Source organism: Felis catus, unplaced genomic scaffold, assembly GCF_018350175.1.
Source record: "Felis catus isolate Fca126 unplaced genomic scaffold, F.catus_Fca126_mat1.0 Un_scaffold_74, whole genome shotgun sequence".
Lineage (NCBI taxonomy): Eukaryota > Metazoa > Chordata > Mammalia > Carnivora > Felidae > Felis > Felis catus.
In genome coordinates, this window is record NW_025408547.1 from 67193 (window position 1) to 92054 (window position 24862).

The window sequence follows — 24862 nt, forward strand, 5'->3', positions numbered from 1 at the left end:
TCTTTTTTTTTTTGCTTTCCTTTCACTACGTTCATCAGTTGTATTAAATTCCACAGATGAAAAGATAATATGATGTGTGTCTTTCTCTGACATATTTTGCTTAGCATAATCAAGTCTGGTTCCATCCATGTTGTTTCAAATAGCAAGATTTCATTCTTTTTGGCCGCCGAGTAATATTCCATTGTATGAATATACCACATCTTCTTTATCCATTCATCTGTCAATGGTCATTTGCGCTCTTTGCATAACTTAGCTATTGTTGATAATGTTGCTATAAAGTGCATGCGCCACTTCAACTCAGCATTAGTGTATCCTTTGGATAAATACGTAGTAGCGCTCTTTGCATAACTTAGCTATTGTTGATAATGTTGCTATAAAGTGCATGCGCCACTTCGACTCAGCATTAGTGTATCCTTTGGATAAATACGTAGTAGTGCAATTGCTGGGGCCTAGTGTAGTTCTATTTTTAGTTTTTCTGACAAATCTCCATACTATTTCCAGAGTGGCTTCACCACTTTGCATGCCCACCAGCGTTTCAAAAGCGTTCCCTTTCTCTGCATCCTTGCCAACATCTGTCTTTTTTGGAGATGTTAATTTTAGCCATTCTGAGAGGTGTGAGGGAATATCTCATTGTGGTTTCGATTTGTATTTCAGTGATGACAAGTGAGATTGAGCATCTTTTCATGTGTGACCAATCTGGATGTCATCTTTGTTAAAGTGTCTCTTCACGTCTTTTGCCCATTTCTTCACTGGATTATTTGGTTTTTGGGTGTTGAGTGTGATAATTTTTTATAGATTTTGGATACTAACCCTTTATCTGATATGTCACCTGCAAATATCTTCTCCCATTTCATTCAGTGGCCTTTCAGTTTTGCTGACTATGTCCTCTTCTGTGCAGATGCTTTTTATCTTGAGGTCCCAATAGTTCATTTTGGTTTTTATTGCCCTTGCTTTGGAGACATGACAAGCAAGAAGTTGTTGTGGCCAGGATCAAGGAGGTAGATTGTCTGTTTTCTCCTCTAGGATTTTGATGGTCCCTACTTACATTTATATCTTTGATCCATTTTGAGGTGTGTGTGTGTGTGTGTGTGTGTGTGTGTGTGTGTGTGGTTTAAGAACATAGTCCAGGTCCAATCTTCTCACTGTTTAGTTTTCCCAGTACCATTTGCTGAAGAGACTTTTGTTTTTCCATTGGATATTATTTCCAGTGTTATCAAAGATTACTCGGCCATGGGGCGCCTGGGTGGCGCAGTCGGTTAAGCATCCGACTTCAGCCAGGTCACGATCTCACGGTCCGTGAGTTCGAGCCCCGCGTCAGGCTCTGGGCTGATGGCTCGGAGCCTGGAGCCTGTTTCTGATTCTGTGTCTCCCTCTCTCTCTGCCCCTCCCCCGTTCATGCTCTGTCTCTCTCTGTCCCAAAAATAAATAAAAACGTTGAAAAAAAAATTAAAAAAAAAAGATTACTCGGCCATATGTTTGAGCGTCCATTTATGGGTTCCCTATTCCATTCCATTGATGTCTGTGTCCGTTTATGTGCCCGTACCATACTTTCTTGATGATTGCGGTTTTCTAATACACCATAAAGTCCAGATTTTAATGTCTCCAGCTTTGTTTTCTTTTTCAACATGACTTTGGCGATTTGGGGTCTTTTCTGGCTCCCTACAAATTTTAGGGTTGTTCTAGTTCTGTGAGGAAGGCTGGTGTTATTTTGATAGGGATTGCATTGAATGTGTCGATTGCTTTGGGTAGTATTGACATTTTAATAATATTTGTTCTTCTCACCCATGAGCATGGAATGTTTTTCGGTTTCTTTGTGTTTCTTCCATTTCTTTCATAGATGTTGTATGGTTTGTTCCTTTATTTTTTTAATGTTTGTTTTTTTTGAGAGAGAGAAAGAGCACATGAGCAGGGGAGGGGCAGAAAGAGAGAGAGAGGGAGACACAGACTCTGAAGCAGGCTCCAGGCTCTGAGCTGTCAGCACAGTGCCCATCACGGGACTCAGACCCACAAATGCGGGATCATGTCCTGAACCGAAGTCGGCACTTAACCGACTGAACCACCCAGGCGCCCCTCTATTGTTTTAAGTGTACTGATCTTTTTCCTGTTTGGTTATGTTTACCCCTGGGTATTTGATGGTTTTCAGTGCAGTTGTAAAGTACATCAATCCTTGATTTCTCTCTGCTGACTCATTATTGGTGTATAGAAATGCAGTCAACTTCTGTATATTGATTTTATATCCTGAGACTTTCCTGAATTCCAGTATCAGTCCTAACGGTTTTTCCATGGAGTCTTTTGGATTTCCTTGGAAAGTATCACGTCTGCGAAGAGGGAAAGTTTGACCCTCCTTGCCAATTTGGACGCCTTGTATTTCCTTTTGTTGTCTGCTTGCTGATGTTAGGAGTTCCAACAGTTTGTGGAATAATGGTGGTGAGAGTGGACATCCCAGTCGTGTTCCTGACCTTAGGGGGAAAGCTCTCAGTTTTTCCTCATTGAAGATGATATTAGTTGTGGGACTTTCGTATCTGGACATACTGATATTCAGACAAGACCTCTCTATACTTCCTTTCATGAGTGCTTTTTTTTTCCATCAAGAAAGGATGCTGCATTGTGTCAAATGCTCTTTCTGCATCTATTGAGAGGATCATATGGTTGTTATCCTTTCTTTTATCAATGTAATGTATCACATCAGTTGATTTGCAGATATTGAATTCGTGGTGCATCCCAGGAATAAATCCAATTCATTCTGGTGAATAATTATTTGTATGTATTGTTGGATCCGGTTTGCTACTTTTGTTGAGAATTTTTGCATCCAGGGTCATCAGGGAAATTGGTCTGTAGTTTTCCTTTCTGGTGGGATCTTTGTCCAGTTTGGACTCAAGGCCAAGCTGGCCTCATAGAATGAGTTTGGAAGTGTTCCTTCCATGTCTCTGGCCATGACCTTATCTTGTTCTTTCATTTGGGATGCATTCCTCTTGTCTTGGCATTTTGGCTGAGTTTTTGCCTTCTCTGTGTTACAAACGCTCATTATGTTAGCTGCCTGTGAGATGAATGGCTTTATGAAAAGGAGGTCATCTAGTGTCCAGGGCCTGACACATCAGGGAGTGTCTGTGGTGTGTGTTGCATACATTGTTTTGTGTTCTGGCTGCACTGTCCTTCAGGCCAGTTGCATGGACAATGTATGGTCCTTGGCCAGAATGTGCTGAGTTTTGTCTAGGCCAGCTCCGATCTGCTTCTTAAATGAGACTTGAAATGACTGCCACTCGAAGTGAAGCTCTGCAGAACTGTCTGGTCAAGAGAGGTGGTGTGGTCATGAGCTTCCGCTGGTCTTCTGGGGAAGGGGAAACCTCCATTGGGACTTAGGCAAGCCTGATTGACCTAGAAGGCCAGTCTCACCAGAGCACAGGAATGTGGGGTTGGTGTAAGCATCTTAGGCAGCCAGTGTGAGGATGACATTGTTTCCACCAGATGGCTCTGTGTTTATGCTGTGGGGAAGAGGAGGAAAATGGTCCCACACACCTCTTCTGTCCTACCTCCTTTGTCCCCTTGTTGTGAACACTGCCTCTCAGGGATGCTCCCCATGAGAGTGTATAATCACCCCCCTGTGTGCACCAGGCGATGTACAGGTCACTGTTTCCACACCATCTGCCTGTAAGTAGTTTGCTGCCTTCTCTCAAGGATTAGGCCAGTGACCTCAGGGCTGTATCCCAGCCAAGCCTTCTAACCTTTGAAACTCCACATTCTCAGGGTCTGGATCGCTTGGTTAAGTGTCTGAGTCTTGATCCTGGCTCAGATCATGACCTCGTGGTCATGGGCTTCTCTCTCTCCCTCTATACCTGCCCCTGCCTTGCATGTGCTCTCTTTCTCTATATATATCTCAAAATAAATAAACTTAAAACAAATTTAGTGCATGGAATACCTTATTTAGGCGAGAATTCCTCCCTGATGGAATGGCAGGGGTCTATCAGTTAAATTTCCGGCAATGACTAGGAATTTCATTGCTGACCGGTTAAAGGTTACATTCCTACAGGAGTAAATTTAGGGTTAGTGACAAGAGGCCTTAACGTAAGTAACTCCATGATGGCGGGCACTGGGTTCATGGAGGCTGCATTGCCTCAGGCAGTGGGTTCACTGTAGGCAGCAGTGCTTCGGACAGTATGTTCACAGGTGTCAGCAGTGCTTCGGGTGGTAAGTTTACTGGAGGCTGCAGTGACACTGGCAGTGGGTTCACTGGAGGCTGCAGTGTCTCGGGCAGTGCGTTCACTGGAGGCTGCATTGCCCCAGGCACTGGGTTCACTGGACAATGCAGTACAGCGCGCACTGGGTTCACAGGAGGGTGCAGTGCCTCGTGTACCGGGTTCACTGCAGGCTGCAGTGCTGCGAGAACTGGTTTCACTGGTGCCTGCAGTGCCGCAGGCACTGGGTTTACTGGAGGCTCCAATGCTGCAGGAACTGGCTTCACTAGAAGCTGCAGTGCCGCGGACACTGGCTTTACTAGAGTGTTCAGTGCCATGGGCACTGGTTTCACTTGAGGCTGCAGTGGCAAGGACACTTGGTTCACTGGAGGGTGCAGTGCCATGCGCACTGGCTTCACTGGAGGGTGCAGTGCCAGGGACACTGGCTTCACTGGATAGTAGAGACCCGCAGGCACTGGGTTCACTGCAGGCTGCAGTGCCGCTCCACTGGGTTCACTGCAGGGTGCAGTGCCGCGTGCACTGGGTTCACTGGAGGCTGCATTACCGCGGGCACTCTGTTCACTGGATGGTTCAGTGCTGCGGGCACTGCTTTGACTGGAGGGTGCAGTGCCGCGGCACGAGGTCACAGGATCCTACATTTTTGTGGGCAATGGGTTCGCTGCAGGCTGCATTGACACGGGCACTAGGTTCACTGGAGGGTGGAGTGGAGCGGGCACTGGCTTCACTGTTGGCTGAAGTGCCGCAGGCACTGGGTTCACTGGAGGCTGCAGTGCCACGGGTGCTGCATTGACTGGAGGCTGCAGTGCCGCAGGCAATGGGTGCATTACAGGCTGGAGTGCCCTGTGCACTGGGTTCACTGCAGGATGGAGTAATGCATGCACTGGGTTCACTGGAGGCTGCAGTACTGTGATCACCGGGTTCACTGGAGACTGCATAGAAGCGGGAACTGGGTTCACTGCATGGTTCAGTGCTGCAGGCACTGGGTTCATTGGAAGCTGCACAGAAGCGGGAACTGGGTTTACTTCATGGTGCAGTTGTGGGCACTGGGTTCACTGCAGGCTGCAGTGCACCGGTCACTGAGATCACTGGAAGCTGCAGTGCTGTGGGCACAGGGGTCACTGGAGGAAGCAGGGCATAGGACACTGGCTTCACTGGAGGCTTAGTGCCATGGACACTGGGTTCACTTGAAGCTGCAGTGCCACGGGCACTGGGTTCACTGGAGGCTGAACTGTTGTGGACACTGGGTTCACTGCAGGCTGCAGTGCACTGGTGACTGACATAACTGGAAGCTGCAGTGCTGCCTGCACAGGGTTCACTGGAGGGGGTAGTGCCGCTGGATCTGGGTTCATTGGAGGTTGCAGTGCTGCGGGCACTGTGTTCACTGGAGGCTGCATAGAAGCAGAAACTGGGTTCACTGCGTGGTGCAGTGCTGCGGGCACTGGGTTCACTTGACGGTGCAGTGCGGCAGGCACTGGCTTCACTGGAGGGTGCAGTGCCGGGGACACAGGCTTCACTGGAGGGAAGAGTCAACAGACCTATGGTTCAATGGAGGCTGCAGGCCTGTGGGCACTGGGTTCACTGGAGTGTGCAGTGCCGCGTGCTGGGTTCATTTCAGGATGCATTGCCTCGGGAAATGGGTTCACTGGAGGATGCAGTGCTTCTGGCAGTGGGTTCAGTGAAGGCTGCAGTGCCGAGGGCACAGGATTCACTCAAGGATGTAGTGCCGCGGGCACTGGGTTCACTGGAGGCTGCCGTGTCGCAGGACCCAGGTTCACTGCAGTATGCCGTTCCGTGGGCACTGTGTTCACTGGAGGCTCCAGTGGCGCGGGCACTGTGTTCACTGGAGGATGCAGTACTGCGGGCACTGGCTTCACTGGAGGGTGCAGTGCCGGGGACACTGGCTTCACTGGAGGCTAGAGTCAGCAGACCTTGGGATCACTGGAGGCTGCAGTCCCATGGCCACTGGGTCCACTGGAGTGTGCAGTGCCGCGTGCTGGGTTCACTCAGGATGCATTGCCTCGGGTACTGGGTTCACTGGAGGATGCAGTGCTTCTAGCAGTGGGTTCAATGGAGGCTGCAGTGCCGAGGGCACAGGATTCACTCGAGGCTATAGTGCCGCAGGCACTGGGTTCACCGGAGGCTGCAATGCCTAGGGCACTGGGTTCACTGGAGGTTGCCATGCCGCAGGAACTAGGTTCACTGCAGGATGCCGTTCCGCGGGCACTGGGTTCACTGGGGGATGCAGTGCCTCAGGAGCTGTGTTCACTGGAGGATCCAGTGCCGCGGGTACTGTATTTACTGGAGGATGCAGTGCTGCGAGCCCTGGTTCACTGGAGGCTGCAGTGCAGCGGACACTGTATTCACTGGAGGCGCCAGTGCCGTGGTCACTGGGTTCACTGGGGGATGCACTGACGCGGGCCTTTTCACTGGAGGCTCCAGTGGTGCAGGCAATGCATTCACTGCAGGCTGCAGTGCAGTGGGCACTGGGTTTACTAGAGGCTGCAGTTCTGCGGGCACTGGTTTCACCGGAGGCTGCAGTGTCACGGGCACTGGGTTCACTGGTGGCTGCATTGCCTCGGGCAGTGGGTTCACTGAAAGCAGCCGTGCTTCGGACAATGTGTTCACAGGTGTCAGCAGTGCTTTGGGTGGTAAGGTCACTGGAGGCTGCAGTGACACTGGCAGTGGGTTCACTGGAGGCTGCAGTGCCTTGGGCAGTGCGTTCACTGGAGGCTGCACTGCCCCAGGCACTGGGTTTACTGGACGATGCAGTGCCGCGGGCACTGGGTTCACAAGAGGCTGCAGTGCCTGATGCACAGCGTTCACTGCAGGCTGCAGTTTGCAGAAACTGGTTTCACTGGTGCCTGCAGTGCCGTGGATAATGGCTTTACTAGAGTGTGCAGTGCCATGGGCACTGGCTTCACTTGAGGCTGCAGTGGCGTGGACACTTTGTTCACTGGAGGGTGCAGTGCCACGGGCACTGGCTTCACTGGAGGGTGCAGTGCCAGGGACATTGGCTTCACTGGAGGGTAGAGACCTGCAAGCCCTGGGTTCAATGCTGCTGCAGTGCCGCGGGCACTGGCTTCACTGGAGGATCCACTGCAGTGGTGCCTGGGTTCACTGGAGGCTCCAGTGCAACGGGAACTGGCTTCACTGGAAGGTGCAGTGGCACAGACACTTGGTTCACAGGAGGGTGCAGTGCCGCAGGCACAGGCTTCACTGGAGCCTGCATTGGCGGGGACCCTTGGTTCACTGGAAGGTGCAGTTCCACAGGCCCTGGCTTCATTGGAGCGTGCAGTGCCAAGGACACTGGCTTCACTGGAGTGTAGAGACCCGCAGGCACAGGGTGCACTGCAGGCTGCAGTGCTGTGCTACTGGGTTCACTGCAGGGTGCCGTGCCGCGGGCACTGGGTTCACTGGAGGGTGCAGTGCCGCGGATACTTTGTTCACTGGAGGCTGCAGTGCCATATGCACTGGGATCCCTGGAACCTGCAGTGCAGTCAGAATTGGGTTCACTGCAGGGTGCAGTGCTGTGGGCACTGGGTTCACTGCAGACTGCAGTGCATGGATCACTGGGATAACTGGAGGCTGCAGTGCAGTTGGCACGTGTTTCACTGGAGGCTGCAATGCCGCGGGCACTGGCTTTACTCGCAGGTCAAGTGCTGCGGACCCAAGATTCACTACAGAGTGCAGTACGGCGTGCACTGGCATCAATGGAGGCTGCAGAGCCGCGGGCACAGGGTTCATAGCAGGCTGCAGTGTCGCAGGCACTTTGTTCCCAGGGTGGTGTAGTGCCGTGGGGACTGGGTTCACTGGAGGGTGCAGTGCTAGGGACACTGGCTTTACTGGAGGGTAGAGACCCAGAGGCCCTGGGTTCACTGCAGGCTGCAGTGCCGCGGGCACTAGGTTCACTGGAGGGTGCATTGCCCCAGGCACTTTGTTCACTGGAAGCTGAAGTGCCATGGGCACTGGGATCCTTGGAATCTGCAGTGCAGTCGGAACTGGGTTCACTGCAGGGTGCAGTGCCAAGGGCACTGGGTTCACTGCAGACTCCAGTGCACGGATCACTGGGATAACTGGAGGCTTCAGTGCTGTGGGCATGGGTTTCACTTGAGGCCGTAATGCCGTGGGCACTGGCTTTACTGGTGCCTGCAGTGCTGCGGACCGAAACTTCAATGGAGAATGCAGTACGGAAGGGACTGGCTTCACTGGAGGCTGCAGAGCCGTGCGCACTGGGTTCATAACAGGCCGCAGTGCCGCAAGCACTTTGTTCACTGGATGCTGTAGTGCCCTGGGCTCTGGGTTCCCTGAAGGGTGCAGTTCCACGGACACTGGCTTCACTGGAGGGTGCAGTGCCACGGACACTTGGTTCACAGGAGGGTGCAGTGTCGCAGGCACAGGCTTCACTGGAACCTGCATTGGCGGGGACCCTTGGTTCACTGGAAGGTGAAGTTCCACGGGCCCTGGCTTCACTGGAGCGTGCAGTGCCAAGGACACTGGCTTCACTCGATTGTAGAGACCTGCAGGCACTGGGTGCACTGCATGCTGCAGTGCTGTGCCACTTGGTTCACTGCAGGGTGCCGTGCCGCGGGCACCAGGCTCACTGGAGGGTGCAGTGCCGCGGGCACTTTGTTCACTGGAGGCTGCAGTGCCATATGCACTGGGATCCCTGGAACCTGCAGTGCAGTCAGAACTGGGTTCACTGCAGGGTGCAGTGCTGTGGGCACTGGGTACACTGCAGACTGCAGTTCATGATCACTGGGATAACTGGAGGCTGCAGTGCAGTTGGCACGTGTACACTGGAGGCTGCAATGCCGTGGGCACTGGCTTTACTCGCGGCTCCAGTACCGCGGACCCAAGGTTCACTGCACAATGCAGTATGGCGTGCACTGGCATCAATGGAGGCTGCAGAGCCGAGGGCACTGGGTTCATAGCAGGCTTCAGTGTCGCAGGCACTTTGTTCCCGGGGTGGTGTAGTGCCATGGGCACTGGGTTCACTGGAGGGTCAGTGCCAGGGACACTGGCTTTACTGGAGGGTAGAGACCCGGAGGCCCTGGGTTCACTGCAGGCTGCAGTGCCGCGGGCACTAGGTTCACTGGAGGGTGCATTGCCCCAGGCACTTTGTTCACTGGAGGCTGAAGTGCCATGGGCACTGGGATCCTTGGAACCTGCAGTGCAGTCGGAACTGGGTTCACTGCAGGGTGCAGTGCCAAGGCCACTGGGTTCACTGCAGACTCCAGTGCACGGATCACTGGGATAACTGGAGGCTTCAGTGCTGTGGGCATGGGTTTCACTTGAGGCCGTAATGCCGTGGGCACTGGCTTTACTGGCGCCTGCAGTGCTGCGGACCGAAACTTCAATGGAGAATGCAGTACGGAAGGGACTGGCTTCACTGGAGGCTGCAGAGCCGTGCGCACTGGGTTCATAACAGGCCGCAGTGCCGCAAGCACTTTGTTCACTGGATTCTGTAGTGCCCTGGGCTCTGGGTTCCCTGAAGGGTGCAGTTCCACGGACACTGGCTTCACTGGAGGGTGCAGTGCCACGGACACTTGGTTCACAGGAGGGTGCAGTGTCGCAGGCACAGGCTTCACTGGAACCTGCATTGGCGGGGACCCTTGGTTCACTGGAAGGTGAAGTTCCACGGGCCCTGGCTTCACTGGAGCGTGCAGTGCCAAGGACACTGGCTTCACTCGATTGTAGAGACCTGCAGGCACTGGGTGCACTGCAGGCTGCAGTGCTGTGCCACTGGGTTCACGGCAGGGTGCCGTGCTGCGGGCACCAGGTTCACTGGAGGGTGCAGTGCCGCGGACACTTTCTTCACTGGAGGCTGCAGTGCCAAAGGCACTTTGTCCATTGGAGGCTGTAGTGCCCTGGGCACTGGTTTCCCTGGAGGGTGCAGTTCCGCGGACACTGGCTTCACTGAAGGGTGCGGTGCCACGGACACTGTGTTCACTGGAGGGGGCAGTGTCGAAGGCATTGGGTACCTTGGAGGGGGCATTGCCGCCTGATCTCGGTTCACTGGAAGCTGCAGTGCTACGGGCAATGTGTTCACTGGAGGCTGCATACATGCTGGAACTGGTTTCAGTGCATGGTGCAGTGCCGCGGGCACTGGGTACACAGGAGGCTACAGTGCGGCATGCACTGCATTCACTGGCAGGTGCAGTGCTGCGGGAAGTGAGTTCACTGGAGGCTCCAGTGCCGTGGGTTCTGGGTTTCCCTGGAGGCTGCAGTGCTGCGGGCACTGTGTTCACTGCAGGCTGCATAGAAGCAGGAACTGGATTCACTGCATGGTGCAGTGCTGCGGCACTTTGTTCACTGGATGCTCTAGTGCCCTGGGCAATGGGTTCCCTGAAGGGTGCAGTTCCGCGGACACTGGCTTCACTGGAGGGTGCAGTGCCGTGGGCACTGGGTTCAATGGAGGGTGCATTGCCCCAGGCACTTTGTTCACTGGAGGCTGAAATGCCATGGGCACTGGGATCCTTGGAACCTGCAGTGCAGTAGGAACTGGGTTCACTGCAGTGTGCAGTGCTGTGGGCACTGGGTTCACTGCAGACTGTAGTTCACGGATCACTGGGATCACTGGAGGCTGCAGTGCAGTTGGCACGTGTTTCACTGGAGGTTGCAATGCGCGGGCACTGGTTTACTTGCGGCTCCACTGTCGCGGACCCAAGGTTCACTGCACAATGCAGTACGGTGTGCACTGCCATCAATGGAGGCTGCAGAGCCGAGGGCACTGGGTTCATAGCAGGCTTCAGTGTCGCAGGCACTTTGTTCCCGGGGTGGTGTAGTGCCGTGGGCACTGGGTTCACTGGAGGGTGCAGTGCCAGGGACACTGGCTTTACTGGAGAGTAGAGACCCGGAGGCCCTGGGTTCACTGCAGGCTGCAGTGCCGCGTGCACTGGGTTCACTGGAGGGTGCATTGCCCTAGGCAGTTTGTTCACTGGACGCTGATGTGCCATGGGCACTGGGATAGTTGGAACCTGCAGTGCAGTCGGAACTAGGTTCACTGCAGGGTGCAGTGCCAAGGGCACTGGGTTCACTGCAGACTTCATTGCGCGGTTCACTGGGAAAACTGGAGGCTGCAGTGATGTGGGCACGGATTTCATTTGAGGCCGCAATGCCGCGGACACTGGCTTTAATGGCGGCTGCAGTGCCTAGGACCCAAGGTTCAATGGTGAGTGCATTACGGCTGGCACTGACTTCAATGGAGGCTGCAGAGCCACGGGCACTGGATTCATAGCAGGCTGCAGTGTCGCAGGCACTTTGTTCACAGGATGGTGTAGTGCCATGGGCACTGGCTTCACTGGAGTGTGCAGTGCCAGGCTCACTGGCTTCATTGGAGTGTAGAGACCCGCAGGCCCTGGGTTCACTTCAGGCTGCAGTGCCCCGGTCAATGGGTTCATTGGAGGGTGCATTGCCAGGGGCACTTTGTTCAAAGGAGGCTGCAGTGCCATGTGCCCTGGGATCCCTGGAACCTGCAGTGCAGCCGGAACTGGATTCCCTACAGGGTGCAGTGCTGTGGGTACTGGGTTCACTGTAGACTGCAGTGAACGGATCACTGGGATAACTGGAGGCTCCAGTTCAGTGGGCAGGGATTTCCCTGGATGCTGCAATCCCGGGGGCACTGGCTTTACTGGGGGCTGCGTGCCGCACACCCTAGGTTCACTCGAGAGTGCAGTACAGTGGGCACTGGGTTCATAGCAGGCTGCAGTTGCGCGGGCAGGTTGTTCACTGGATGGTCTAGTGCCCTGGGCACTGGGTTCACTGGAGGCTACAGTGCCGCGGGTACTGGGTTCACTGCAGGGTGCAGTGCTGTGGGAACTGGTTTCAGTGGTGCCTGCAGTGCCACGGGTACTGGTTTCACTGGAGGCTCCAGTGCAGCGGGGACTGGCTTCCCTGGAAGGTGCAGTGGCACGTACACGTGGTTCACAGGGGGATGCAGTGCCGCGGGCACAGGCTTCATATGAGCCTGCATTGGCAGGGACCCTTGGTTCACTAGAAGGTGCAGTTCCGCGGTCCCTGGCTTCACTGGAGTGTGCAGTGCAAAGGACACTGGCTTCACTCGATTGTAGAGACCCGCAGGACTGGGTGCACTGCAGGCTGCAGTGATGTGCCACTGGGTTCCCTGCAGGCTGCAGTGCCGCGGGCACTAGGTTCACTGGAGGGTGCATTGCCCCAGGCACTTTGTTCACTGGAGGTTGAAGTTCCATGGGCACTGGGATCCTTGGAACCTGCAGTGTAGTCAGAACTGGGTTCACTGCAGGGTGCAGTGCTGTGGGCACTGGGTTCACTGCAGACTCCAGTGCACGGATCACTGGGATAACTGGAGGCTGCAGTGCTGTGGGCACGGGTTTCACTTGTGGCCACAATGCCGTGGGCAATGGCTTTACTGGTGGCTGCAGTGCTGCGGACCGAAGGTTCAATGAAGAATGCAGTACAGCATGCACTGGATTCACTGGAGGCTGCAGAGCCGTGGGCACTGGGTTCATAGCAGGTTGCAGTGACCCATGCACTTTGTTCACTGGATGCTGTAGTGCCCTGGGCCCTGGGTTCCCTGGAGGGTGCAGAGCCATGGACACTGGCTTCACTGGAGGGTGCAGTGCCACGGACACTGTGTTCACTGGAGGGGGCAGTGTCACAGGTATTGGGTTCCCTTGAGTGGGCATTGCCGCCAGATCTGGGTTCACTGGAGGCTGCAGTGCTACGAGCCATGTGTTCACTGGAGTCTGCATACAAGCTGCAACTGGTTTCACTGCATGGTTCAGTGCCGCGCGCACTGGGTACCGAGTAGGCTACGGTGCGGCATGCACTGCATTCACTGGCGGGTGCAGTGCTGCAGGAACTGTGTTTACTGGAGGCTCCAGTGCCGTGGGATCTGGGTTCACAGGAGGCTGCAGTGCTGCAGGCACTGTGTTCACTGCAGGCTGCATAGAAGCGGGAATTGGGTTCGCTGCATGGTGCAGTGCTGCGGGCACTTTGTTCACTGGATGGTGTAGTGCCATGGGCAGTGTGTTCACCGGAGGGTGCAGTGGCAGGGACACTGGCTTCACTGGAGGGTAGAATCCCGCAGGCCCTGGGTTCACTGCAGGCTGCAGTGCCGCGGGCACTGGGTTCACTGGAGGGTGCATTGCCCCAGGCACTTTGTTCACTGGAGGCTGAAGTGCCATGGGCACTGGGATAGTTGGAACCTGCAGTGCAGTCGGAACTAGGTTCACTGCAGGGTGCAGTGCTGTGGGCACTGGGTTCACTGCAGACGTCATTGCACGGTTCACTGGGAAATCTGGAGGCTGCAGTGCTGTGGGCACGGGTTTCACTTGAGGCCACAATGCCGCCGGCACTGGCTTTAATGGCGGCTGCAGTGCCGAGGACCCAAGGTTCAATGGAGAGTGCAGTACGGCGGGCACTGGCTTCATTGGAGTCTGCAGAGCCGCGGGCACTGGATTCATAGCAGGCTGCAGTGTCGCAGGCACTTTTTTCACGGGATGGTGTAGTGCCGTGGGCACTGGCTTCACTGGAGGGTGCAGTGCCCGGCTCACTGGCTTCACTGGAGGGTAGAGACCCGCAGGCCCTGGGTTCACTGCAGGCTGCAGTGTCGCGGTCAATGGGTTCCCTGGAGGGTGCATTGCCGTGGGCATTTGCTCACTGGAGGCTGCAGTGCCATGCGCACTGGGATCCCTGGAACCTGTAGGGCACTCGGAACTGGGTTCATTGCAGGGTGCAGTGCTGTGGGCACTGGGTTCACTGCAGACTGCAGTGAACGGATCACTGGGATAACTGGAGGCTCCAGTTCAGTGGGCAGGGGTTTCCCTGGATGCTGCAATGCCGTGCCACTGACTTTACTGGGGGCTGCAGTGCCGTGCACCCTAGGTTCACTCGAGAGTGCAGTACGGCAGGCACTGGATTCAATAGAGGTTGCAGAGCCGCGGGCACCGGGTTCATAGCAGGCTGCAGTTGCGCGGGCACTTTGTTCACAGGATGTTCTAGTGCCCTGGCCACTGGGTTCACTGGAGGCTGCAGTGCCGTGGGAACTGAGTTCACTGCAGGCTGCAGTGCCACGGGAACTGTTTTCAGTGGTGCCTGCAGTGCTGCGGGCACTGGCTTCACTGGACGCTCCACTACAGCGGTCACTGGGTTCACTGGAGGCTCCAGTGCAGCGGGAACTTGGTTCACTGGAAGGTGCAGTGGCATAGACACTTGGTTCACAGTAAGGTGCAGTGCCGCGGGCACTGGCTTCAATTGAGCCTGCATTGGCGGGGACCCTTGGTTCACGGGAAGGTGCAGTTCCGTGGGCACTGGCTTCACTGGAGCGTGCAGTGCCAAGGACACTGGCTTCACTGGAGTGTAGAGACCCGCAGGCACTGAGTGCACTGCAGGCTGCAGTGCTGTGCCACTGGGTTCACTGCAGGGTGCCGTGGCGTGTGCACTGGGTTCTTTGGAGGGTGCAGTGCCGTGGACACTTTGTTCACTGGAGGCTGCAGTGCCATATGCACTGGGATCCCTGGAACCTGCAGTGCAGTCAGAACTTGGTTCACTGCAGTGTGCAGTGATGTGGGCACTGGGTTCACTGCAGACTGCAGTGCATGGATCACTTTGACAACTGGAGGCTGCAGTGCAGTTGGCACGTGTTTCACTGGGGGCTGCAATGCCGCGGGCACTGGCTTTACTGGGGGCTGCAGTGCCGCGACCCTGTGTTCACTCGAGAGTGCAGTACAGCAGGCACTGGCTTCAATGGAGATTGCAGAGCTGCAAGCACTGGGTTCATAGCAGTCTGCAGTTACATGGGCACATGGTTCACTGGATGGTCTAGTGCCCTGGGCACTGGGTTCACTGGAGGCTGCAGTGCCGCGGGCACTGCGTTCACTGCAGTCTGCAGTGCTGCACGAACTGGTTTCAGTGGTGCCTGCAGTGCCACAGGCACTGGCTTCACTGGAGGCTCCACTGCAGCGGTCACTGGGTTCACTGGAAGGTGCAGTGGCGCAGACACTTGGTTCACAGGAGGGTGCAGTGTCGCGGGCACAAGCTTCACTGGAGCCTGCATTGGCGGGGATCCTTGGTTCACTGGAAGGTAAAGTTCCGCGGGCCCTGGCTTCATTGGAGCGTGCAGTGCCAAGGACACTGGCTTCACTGGAGTGTAGAGACACGCAGGCACTGGGTTCACTGCAGGCTGCAGTGCTGTGCCACTGGGTTCACTGCAGGATGCTGTGCCGCGGACACTTTGTTCACTGGAGGCTGTAGTGCCATATGCACTGGGATCCCTGGAACCTGCAGTGCAGTCAGAATTGGGTTCACTGCAGGGTGCAGTGCTGTAGGCACTGGGTTCAATGCAGACTGTAGTGCACGGATCACTTTGATAACTGGAGGCTGCAGTGCAGTTGGCACGTGTTTCACTGGAGGCTGCAATGCCGCGGGCACTGGCTTTACTCGTGGCTCAAGTGCCGCAGACCCAAGGTTCACTGCAGAGTGCAGTACGGCGTGCACTGGCATCAATGGAGGCTGCAGAGCCGCGGGCACTGGGTTCACAGCAGGCTGCAGTGTCGCAGGCACTTTTTCCCCGGGGTGGAATAGTGCCGTGGGCACTGGGTTCACTGCAGGGTGCAGTGTCAGGGACACTGGCTTTACTGGAGGGTAGAGACCCAGAGGCCCTGGGTTCACTGCAGGCTGCAGTGCCACGGGCACTGATTTCACTGGAGGGTGCATTGCCCCAGCCACTTTGTTCACTGGAGGCTGAAGTGCCATGGGCACTGGGATCCTTGGAACCTGCAGTGCAGTCGGAACTGGGTTCACTGCAGGGTGCAGTGCTGTGGGTACTGGGTTCCCTGCAGACTCCAGTGCACGGATCACTGGGATAACTGGAGGCTTCAGTCCTGTGGGCACGGGTTTCACTTGTGGCCGCAATGCTGTGGGCAATGGCTTTACTGGCGGCTGCAGTGCTGCGGACCAAAGGTTCAATGGGGAATGCCGTAAGGCAGGCACTGGCTTCACTGGAGGCTGCAGAGCCGTGGGCACTGTGTTCATGGTAGGCTGCGGTGCCGCAGGCACTTTGTTCACTGGATGCTATAGTGCCCTGGGCACTGGGTTCCCGGGAGGGTGCAGTTCCGCGGACACTGGCTTCACTGGAGGGTGCAGTGGCATTAAACCATTACAAATGATGTCATTACGTTAATAAATTCGGTTTCTTTCTTCAGTCACAAGAAAGGAGGAGGAAAAGATTTCTTTGTATCCCAGGCCCTGTCATTAAAACCTTTCCCAATGTGGACAACAGGTTTAGTTGCCCAGGCACCTTCAGTGTCTCAGCTGAGCGACCAGGGCCTTGCACATTGCAAAAATTCCCATGATGGCCAACAGAGAGAGCTCGAGCACCACAGACCCGGAGAGGCGGGTTCCTCTGCCCAGGCAGTGATGGCCAGCAGAAGGCGCACCATCGGCTTTTCTGACCCAGGGCACCTGAGAGCAGGAAGGGCTTTGATTGCTCCCAGAGTACTCAGGGCCTCTGCCGCTGCCTGAGTACAGAGAGCAGAGCTGCATTTCCAGCAGGTTGTGCCGCCCGCCCCAGGGGAGATCTTGGGAGCTTTGTAGCAACTTGGCATCTCCTGAGTCGCCAGAGAGAATTTGTCTTATTGTACTGAGTGCTGAGGAATGGGCGCTGGGTGGCTTCCCTGGGCAAGCTAGTTGCTGAGATGCACAGACCCTTGCATTTTCTGGGCTGTTCCCATGTTTCATTCCTCCCCTTCCTGGACAGTATTTGAACAAGACATATTTTACTAAAGGTCTTGTGGATTGCGGAGTCCCACGACATCACCTCATCGATGCAGTCGATGGTTTGTTCCAGATTCAGGCTTGTTTCCGGGAAGAAACCCTGACAGAAATTCAGAAGAACAGGAGCTGCATTCCGTTAGGACATGAATACATGAAATGCTCGTCTTGGGAACTCCTAGAAGAATGAGCTGGGACCCACTTTCCGAGTCCTGCTAGAACCAGAGACCAAGGTAAGGGCACAAACTGTCCCCCACATCATACATGCTTTTTAAAAAGTTTCATGGTTATTTTTCCAACCTAATTAAGTGATTGCAAATTACAGAAAACCTGGTAGATACCTGTCATTAACGTACGTTATCTTTAATTTAAATTGCAGTGAGTGAAGATACAGTGTAGTATTAGTTTCAGGTGTAAAATATAGAGCAACCCTTCCACACGTCATCTGGTGCTCATCCCAGGTGCACTTATTAATCCCCAGCAGCTGTTTCACCCATTCCCCACCTTGTTCTGGAAGCCCTCAGTTTGTTTCCCAGTTAGAGTCTGTTTGTCACTGCCCACCCCCCGCTTTGTTTTGTTTTATTTCCATGTGTTAATGAAATCATTGGGCATTTGTCTTTGTCGGAAAGGCTTATTTCACCCAGGATAACATTCTCTCGCTCCATCCAGCTCATGGCAAATGACAAGATTTCATGTTTTTACGGCCTAATAATATTACATTCCATAGACTACATCTCAATTTATTCATCAGTTGATGGATGCTTGGATAGTTTCTGTAATTTGGCTGTTGTAGAAAATGCTGGTGTAAACATCATGGTGCATGTATCCCTTTGAAGATTTTGTATTCTTTGTGGAAATACCTTGTAGTGAAATTGCTGGATCGTAAGGTACTTCTATTTCCAGTTTTTTTTTTTTTTTTGAGAAATCTCCATAATGTTTTCCAGACTGGCTGCACCAGTTTGCGTTCTTACCCACAGTGCAAGAGGGTTATTCTTTCCCCACTTCCTTGGCAACACCTGCTGTTTCAGCCTTCATTGATTTTCGTCATTGTGACAGATGTGCTTTGTTATCTCATTGTACTTTCGAATTGTATTTCCCTGAAGATCTGTATTGTTGAGTATTTTTTCATGTGTCTCTTGGCCAGGTATATGTCTTCCTTCGGGAAATGTCCATTCGTGACTTCTGCCCATTTTTAATCAGATTTCTCATTGTTTGGGTGCTGTATAACTGTATATATTTTGGGCACTAACCCTTTATCTGATGTCGTTTGCAAATATCATTCTGTAGGTGTTTTAGTTTTGTTGATTATTTCCTAGGTGACGGAAGGTTTTAATTTTTATGAAGTCTCATTATTTTTGCTTGTGTTTCCCTTACCTCTAGAGATATATCTATAAAGACATTTGCACAGGCAATGTCAAATAAGATACTACCCGTGTTATCCTCTGGGATTTTTATGGTTTCCGGTTTCACATATAGGTCTTTGTCCATGTTGGATTTATTTTTGTGTATGTTGTAAGAAAGTGGTCCATTGTTGTTTTTGTTTTGTTTTGCAGGATGCTGTCCAGTTTTCCCAAAACCATATATTGAGGAGCCTTTTTTAAAGTTTATTTACTTATTTTTGAGAGAGAGCATGCAGAAGAGGGGCAGAGAGAAATGGAGACAGAGAATCCCACGCATGCTCTGCACTGCCCTGAGATCATAACTTGAGCTGAATTAACAATCACACGCTTTGTTGACTGAGCCACCCCTGTGTCCCAAGACTATCTTTTTTTCCATTGGATGTTCTTTCCTGCTTTGTTGAGAATTAATTGACCATATAGGTGTGAGTTCATTTCTGCGTTTCTATTCTATTGATCTATGCCTCTGTGTTTTTTTGTTGTTGTTTTGTCAGTACCATGCTGTTCTGATCAGTACAGCTTTGTAATATTACCTGAAGTCTGGAATTGTGATGTCTCCAGCTTTGCTTTTCTTCTTCAAGTTTGTTTTGGCTGTTTGGGGACTTTTGTCATTCCATACAAATTTTGAGATGATTTGTTCTTGTTCTGTCACAAATGTTTTTGTTAGTGTGATAGGGATTTCATTATATGTGTAGATTGTTTTGAGAAGTGTAGACATTTTAACAGTATTTTGTGCTTCCCATCCATGAACATGAAATGTATTCCATTTCTTTGTGTCCTCTTCCATTTCTTTCATCAGTGTTTCATAGACTTTAGAGTACACGTCTTTCAATTCTTTGGTTAGGTTTATTCCTGGTTTCTTGTGGTATTTGTGAGCCTGTCAATGGGATTGATCCCTTACTTTCTCTCTGTGTTAATTCATGATTTGTGTTAGAAATGCCATACATCTATGTAGCTTGATTTCTGTATATTGTGACTTGTGGAATTCATATATCAATTCTAGCAATTTTTAAGGGAACCTTTCATGTTTTTTATAGAACACATCATGTCAGTTCCAAATAGTGAAAGTGCTACTTCTTCCTTGCCGATTTGGATGCCTCTTATTTCTTTTTGTTGTCTGAGTGCTGTGGTTAGGGTTTGCCATACTATGTGGAAAAACAGTGGTGAGACGGGTCATTCCTGTTTTGTCCCTGACCTTGGAGGAAAATTTTTCAATTTTTCCCCATTGAGGATGAGATGAGCTGTGGGTTTTTCCTAGATGACCTTTATTATGTGCAGGTAGGTTGAGTCTCAATGTACTTTGCTGAGGGGTTTTATCATGAATGGATGTGACATTTTGTCAAATAGTTTTTCTGCATCTGTTGAAAGCATCGTATTGTTCTTATCCTTTCTTCTATTACTGTGGTGCATCATGTTGATTGATCTGTGAATGTGGAACCACCCTTGCAGCCTAGGAATATATCCCACTTGATTATGGCAAATGATTCTATTAATGTATTGTTGACTTTAATTTGAAGGTATTTTAATAAGAATTTCGGCATACATAGCCATCAGGCGATTGGGCTGCAGTGTTATTTAAAAATTTTTTAAACATATTTTTAAATGCTTATTTCTTTCCCTAGATAGAGTACATAAAAGTGAGGGAGGGGCAGAGAGACAGGGAGAGAGAGAATCCTGGCCATGGCCCACACTGTCATGGCAGGGTCCAACATGGGGCTCGAACCCACGCACAGCAAGATAATGTCCTAATCCGAAATTAAGAGTTGGACAGTAAACAGCCCGAGCCACACAGGCACCCCGCCATTTTTCGGTTTTAGTGGAAGCTTCATCTCGTTTTGGTATCAGGGTAATGATGGCCTCATAAGATGAATTTATAAGTTGTCCTTCTTTTTTATTTTTCGTAATAATTTGAAGAGAATACATATTACCTCTTTCTTAAATGGGTGGTAGAATTCATCAGTTAAACCATCTGGCCCAGAACTCTTGTGTTGGGGGGAGATTTTTTTTTATTACTGATTTGATTTCTTTCTGTTTTCAGAATATACGTATCTTCCTGTTTCAGTTTTGGTAGTTTGTGTGTTTCTAGGAATTTGTCCATTTTTCTCAGAGTGTCCAATTTGTTGCATATAGTTGTTCATAATATTAACTTCTAACTGTATTTTTGTGGTGTGGACTGTTATTTCTCCTTTCTTATTTGTGATTTTATTTATTGGAGTCCTTTCTCTCTTCTTACTGAAAAGTCTGCCTAGAAGTTTTCATGTTGATTTCTGTTTTCAAAGAACCAGCCCCTGGTTTCATTGATTTTGTCTAGTGTCTTTTTGGTTTGACTATCCCTTATTTCTGTCTGAATCTCTATTACTTCCTTCCTTCTGCTGTTCTTCTTCTGATATGTGACCTAGAATATGATCAATTCTGGAGAATGTCCCATGTGCGCTTGAAAAGAATATGTACTCTGCCATTTTAGTATGGAGTGTTCTAAATATATCTGTTAAACCCATCTGGTCCAGTGTGTCATTCAAAGCCATTGTTTCCTTGTTGATTTTCTGTTTACAGCTTCTGTCCTTTCATGTGAGCGATGTGTTAAAGTCCTCTACTATCATTATATTATAAAAAATGAGTTCCTTTATGGTTGTTGTTAAATATTTTATATACTTGGTGATCGCATGTTGGGTGCATCAAAATTTACAATCATTGGATATTCTTGTTTCATTGTCCCCTTTAGTATGAGATAGCATCCGTCTTCATCTCTTGTTATAGCTTTATTTATTTATTTATTTATTTATTTATTTATTTATTTATTTATTTTAATTTAAGTCATAGTTGACATACAGTGCATTCTCGTATTTGGGAGCAGAATTTGGTGATTCATCCCTTACATACAATACCCAGTGCTCATCACAACAAGTGCTCTCCTTAATACTCATCCCACATCTAGCCCAGCACTGACCTATTTCCCTCCATCAATCTTCGTTTTTTTTTTTCTCTAACATTAAGAGAGTCATGTAGTTTGTTACCACTCTTCTCGTTTCCTGCCCCCTTTCCGTGTTTTCATCTGTTTTGTTTCTTCAATTCCACATGAGTGAAATCATATATTTGTCTTTCTCTGATTGACATATTTCACTTAGCATAATACATGCTAGCTCCATCCACATCATTGCAAATGGCAAGATTTCATTCTTCTTGAAGTTGAGTTATATTTCTTTGTATATACACATGTTTGTATATATGAACGTATACATATGTACATATGTATATATGCGTATACATACATACACACACACACGACAACTTCTGTATACCTTCATCAGTTGATGGATACTTGGGCTTTCTCTATAATTTGGCTACTGTTGATAATGCTGCTATAAATACTGGCTTCATGAAATGTCACTATTAGGTATTTACCCAAAGTGTGCCAAAATACAGTCTCAGTTTTAAAGGTTATTTTGCCTGATATAAGTATTGCTACTGGCTTTCTTTTGACATTATTGGCATAATAAATGTTTCTTCATTCTCTCACTTTAAATCTGAAGGTGACTTAAGTCCAAATAAAGCTTTGTAGGCAGCATCTAGATAGGTGTTGTTTTTGTTTGTTTGTTTGTTTGTTTGTTTGTTTTGTCCATTCTGACTCCCTATCCAATGTCTTATGATTGGAGCATTTAGTCCATGTACATTTAGAGTGATTATTAATAGGTATATATTGAGTGCCATTCTACTAGTTGTTTTGCCATTGTTTCTTGATGTTTTCTCTGATCCTTTCTTGTCTGTAACACTTTTAGTCCTAGATTTCCACTCAAAGAACCCGATTGAAATATTCTTTTCTTTTGACTGGTAGTACATTTCTTTACTTCTTTTTAATATTTCTTTTTTTAAATTTAAGCCCACGTTAGTTACTTTATAGTGGAATACAGTTTCAGCAGTAGAATTTAGAGATCCATCAAGTACAAAATATACCCAATACTCATCCCAAGTGCGCCCGTAATGCCCATCACCCATTTAGCCCATACCCCTATTCAGTAACCTTCCTGGAACCCTGAGTTTCTTCTCTGTATTTCAGAGTCTCTTATCGTTTGACTTCCTCTCTGTTTTTATCTTCTTTTTTTTTTGCTTTCCTTTCACTACGTTCATCAGTTGTATTAAATTCCACAGATGAGAGAAATCATATGATGTGTGTCTTTCTCTAACATATTTTGCTTAGCATAATCAAGTCTGGTTCCATCCATGTTGTTTCAAATAGCAAGATTTAATTCTTTTTTACCGCGGAGTAATATTCCATTGTATGAATATACCACATCTTCTTTATCCATTCATCTGTCAATGGTCATTTGGGCTCTTTGCATAATTTAGTTATTGTTGATCATGTTGCTATAAACAATGCAGTGCATGTTCCACTTGGACTAAGCGTTAGTGTATCCTTTGGATAAATACGTAGTAGTGCAATTGCTGGGGCCTAGTGTAGTTCTATTTTTAGTTTTTCTGACAAATCTCCATACTATTTCCAGAGTGTCTACATCACTTTGCATTCCCACCAGCATTTCAAAAGCGTTCCCTTTCTCTGCATCCTTGCCAACATCTGTCTTTTTCGGAGATGTTAATTTTAGCCATTCTGATAGGTGTGAGGGGATATCTCATTGTGGTTTCGATTTGTATTTCAGTGATGACAAGTGAGATTGAGTATCTTTTCATGTGTGACCAATCTGGATGTCATCTTTCTTAAAGTGTCTGTTCACGTCTTTTGCCCATTTCTTCACCGGATTATTTGGTTTTTGGGTGTTGAGTGTGATAATTTTTTACAGATTTTGGATACTAACCCTTTATCTGATATGTCACCTGCAAATATCTTCTCCCATTTCATTCAGTGGCCTTTCAGTTTTGCTGACTATGTCCTCTTCTGTGCAGATGCTTTTTATCTTGAGGTCCCAATAGTTCATTTTTGTTTTTATTGCCCTTGCTTTGGAGACATGACAAGCAAGAAGTTGTTGTGGCCAGGATCAAGGAGGTAGATTGTCTGTTTTCTCCTCTAGGATTTTGATGGTCCCTTTCTTACATTTATATCTTTCATCCATTTTGAGGTGTGTGTGTGTTTGTGTGTGTGTGTGTGTGTGTGTGTGTGTGTGTGTGTGTGTGTCTGTGTGTGTGGTTTAAGAACATAGTCCAGGTCCAATCTTCTCACTGTCCAGTTTTCCCAGTACCATTTGCTGAAGAGACTTTTGTTTTTCCATTGGATATTCTTTCCAGTGTTATCAAAGATTACTCGGCCATATGTTTGAGGGTCCATTTATGGGTTCCCCATTCTGTTCCATTGATGTCTGTGTCCGTTTTTGTGCCCGTGCCATACTGTCTTGATGATTGCGGTTTTCTAATACACCATAAAGTCCAGATTTTAATGTCTCCAGCTTTGTTTTCTTTTTCAACATGACTTTGGCGATTTGGGGTCTTTTCTGGCTCCCTACAAATTTTAGGGTTGTTTGTTCTAGTTCTGTGAGGAATGCTGGTGTTATTTTGATAGGGATTGCATTGAATGTGTCGATTGCTTTGGGTAGTATTGACATTTTAATAATATTTGTTCTTCTCATCCATGAGCATGGAAGGTTTTTCCGTTTCTTTGTGTTTCTTCCATTTCTTTCATAGATGTTGTATGGTTTGTTCCTTTATTTTTTTTATCTTTGTTCATTTTTGAGAGAGAGAGAGAGAGAAAGAGAGAGTACATGAGCAGGGGAGGGGCAGAAAGAGAAAGAGAGGGAGACACAGACTCTGAAGCAGGCTCCAGGCTCCGAGCTGTGAGCACAGTGCCCATCACGGGACTCAGACCCACAAATGCGGGATCATGTCCTGAACCGAAGTCGGCACTAACCGACTGAGCCACCCAGTCGCCCCTCTATTGTTTTAAGTGTACTGATCTTTTACCTCTTTGGTTTTGTTTACCCCTGGGTATTTGATGGTTTTCAGTGCAGTTGTAAAGTACATCAATCCTTGATTTCTCTCTGCTGTCTCATTATTGGTGTATAGAAAAGCAGTCAACTTCTGTATATTGATTTTATATCCTGAGACTTTCCTGAATTCCAGTATCAGTCCTAACGGTTTTTCCATGGAGTCTTTTGGATTTCCTTGGAAAGTATCACGTCTGCGAAGAGGGAAAGTTTGACCCTCCTTGCCAATTTGGACGCCTTGTATTTCCTTTTGTTGTCTGCTTGCTGAGGTTAGGAGTTCCAACAGTTTGTGGAATAACGGTGGTGAGAGTGGACATCCCAGTCGTGTTCCTGACCTTAGGGGGAAAGCTCTCAGTTTTTCTCATTGAAGATGATATTAGTTGTGGGACTTTCGTATCTGGACATACTGATATTCAGACAAGACCTCTCTATCCTTCCTTTTGAGTGCTTTTTTTTTCATCAAGAAAGGATGCTGCATTGTGTCAAATGCTCTTTCTGCATCTATTGAGAGGATCATATGTTTGTTATCCTTTCTTTTATCAATGTGATGTATCACATCAGTTGATTTGCAGATATTGAATTGGTGGTGCATCCC

The 24862-nt window shown here is 49.7% G+C and overlaps 1 protein-coding gene and 1 long non-coding RNA gene across 3 annotated transcripts in view; one reads left to right on the plus strand and one right to left on the minus strand.

Annotated features, from left to right (window-relative positions):
- Positions 1 to 13952: 13952 nt before the first annotated feature.
- On the minus strand, positions 13953 to 16205 carry LOC123383724 (proline-rich extensin-like protein EPR1). The gene is made up of 5 exons (XM_045051702.1): positions 15999 to 16205; positions 15403 to 15848; positions 15076 to 15314; positions 14700 to 14958; positions 13953 to 14589 (listed from the first exon to the last, which is right to left on the minus strand). Exons 1-5 carry the CDS (start codon positions 16203 to 16205, stop codon positions 13953 to 13955), a joined length of 1788 nt encoding a protein of 595 aa, XP_044907637.1.
- Positions 16206 to 16229: 24 nt separating this feature from the next.
- Positions 16230 to 24862, plus strand: part of LOC123383722 — a 34717-nt gene continuing 26084 nt past the window's right edge. The window contains exons 1-2 of one of the 2 annotated variants that reach the window (XR_006593788.1): positions 16230 to 16724; positions 17020 to 17176. This is a non-coding gene — a long non-coding RNA (uncharacterized LOC123383722). The other variant, XR_006593787.1, reaches the window with a different exon arrangement.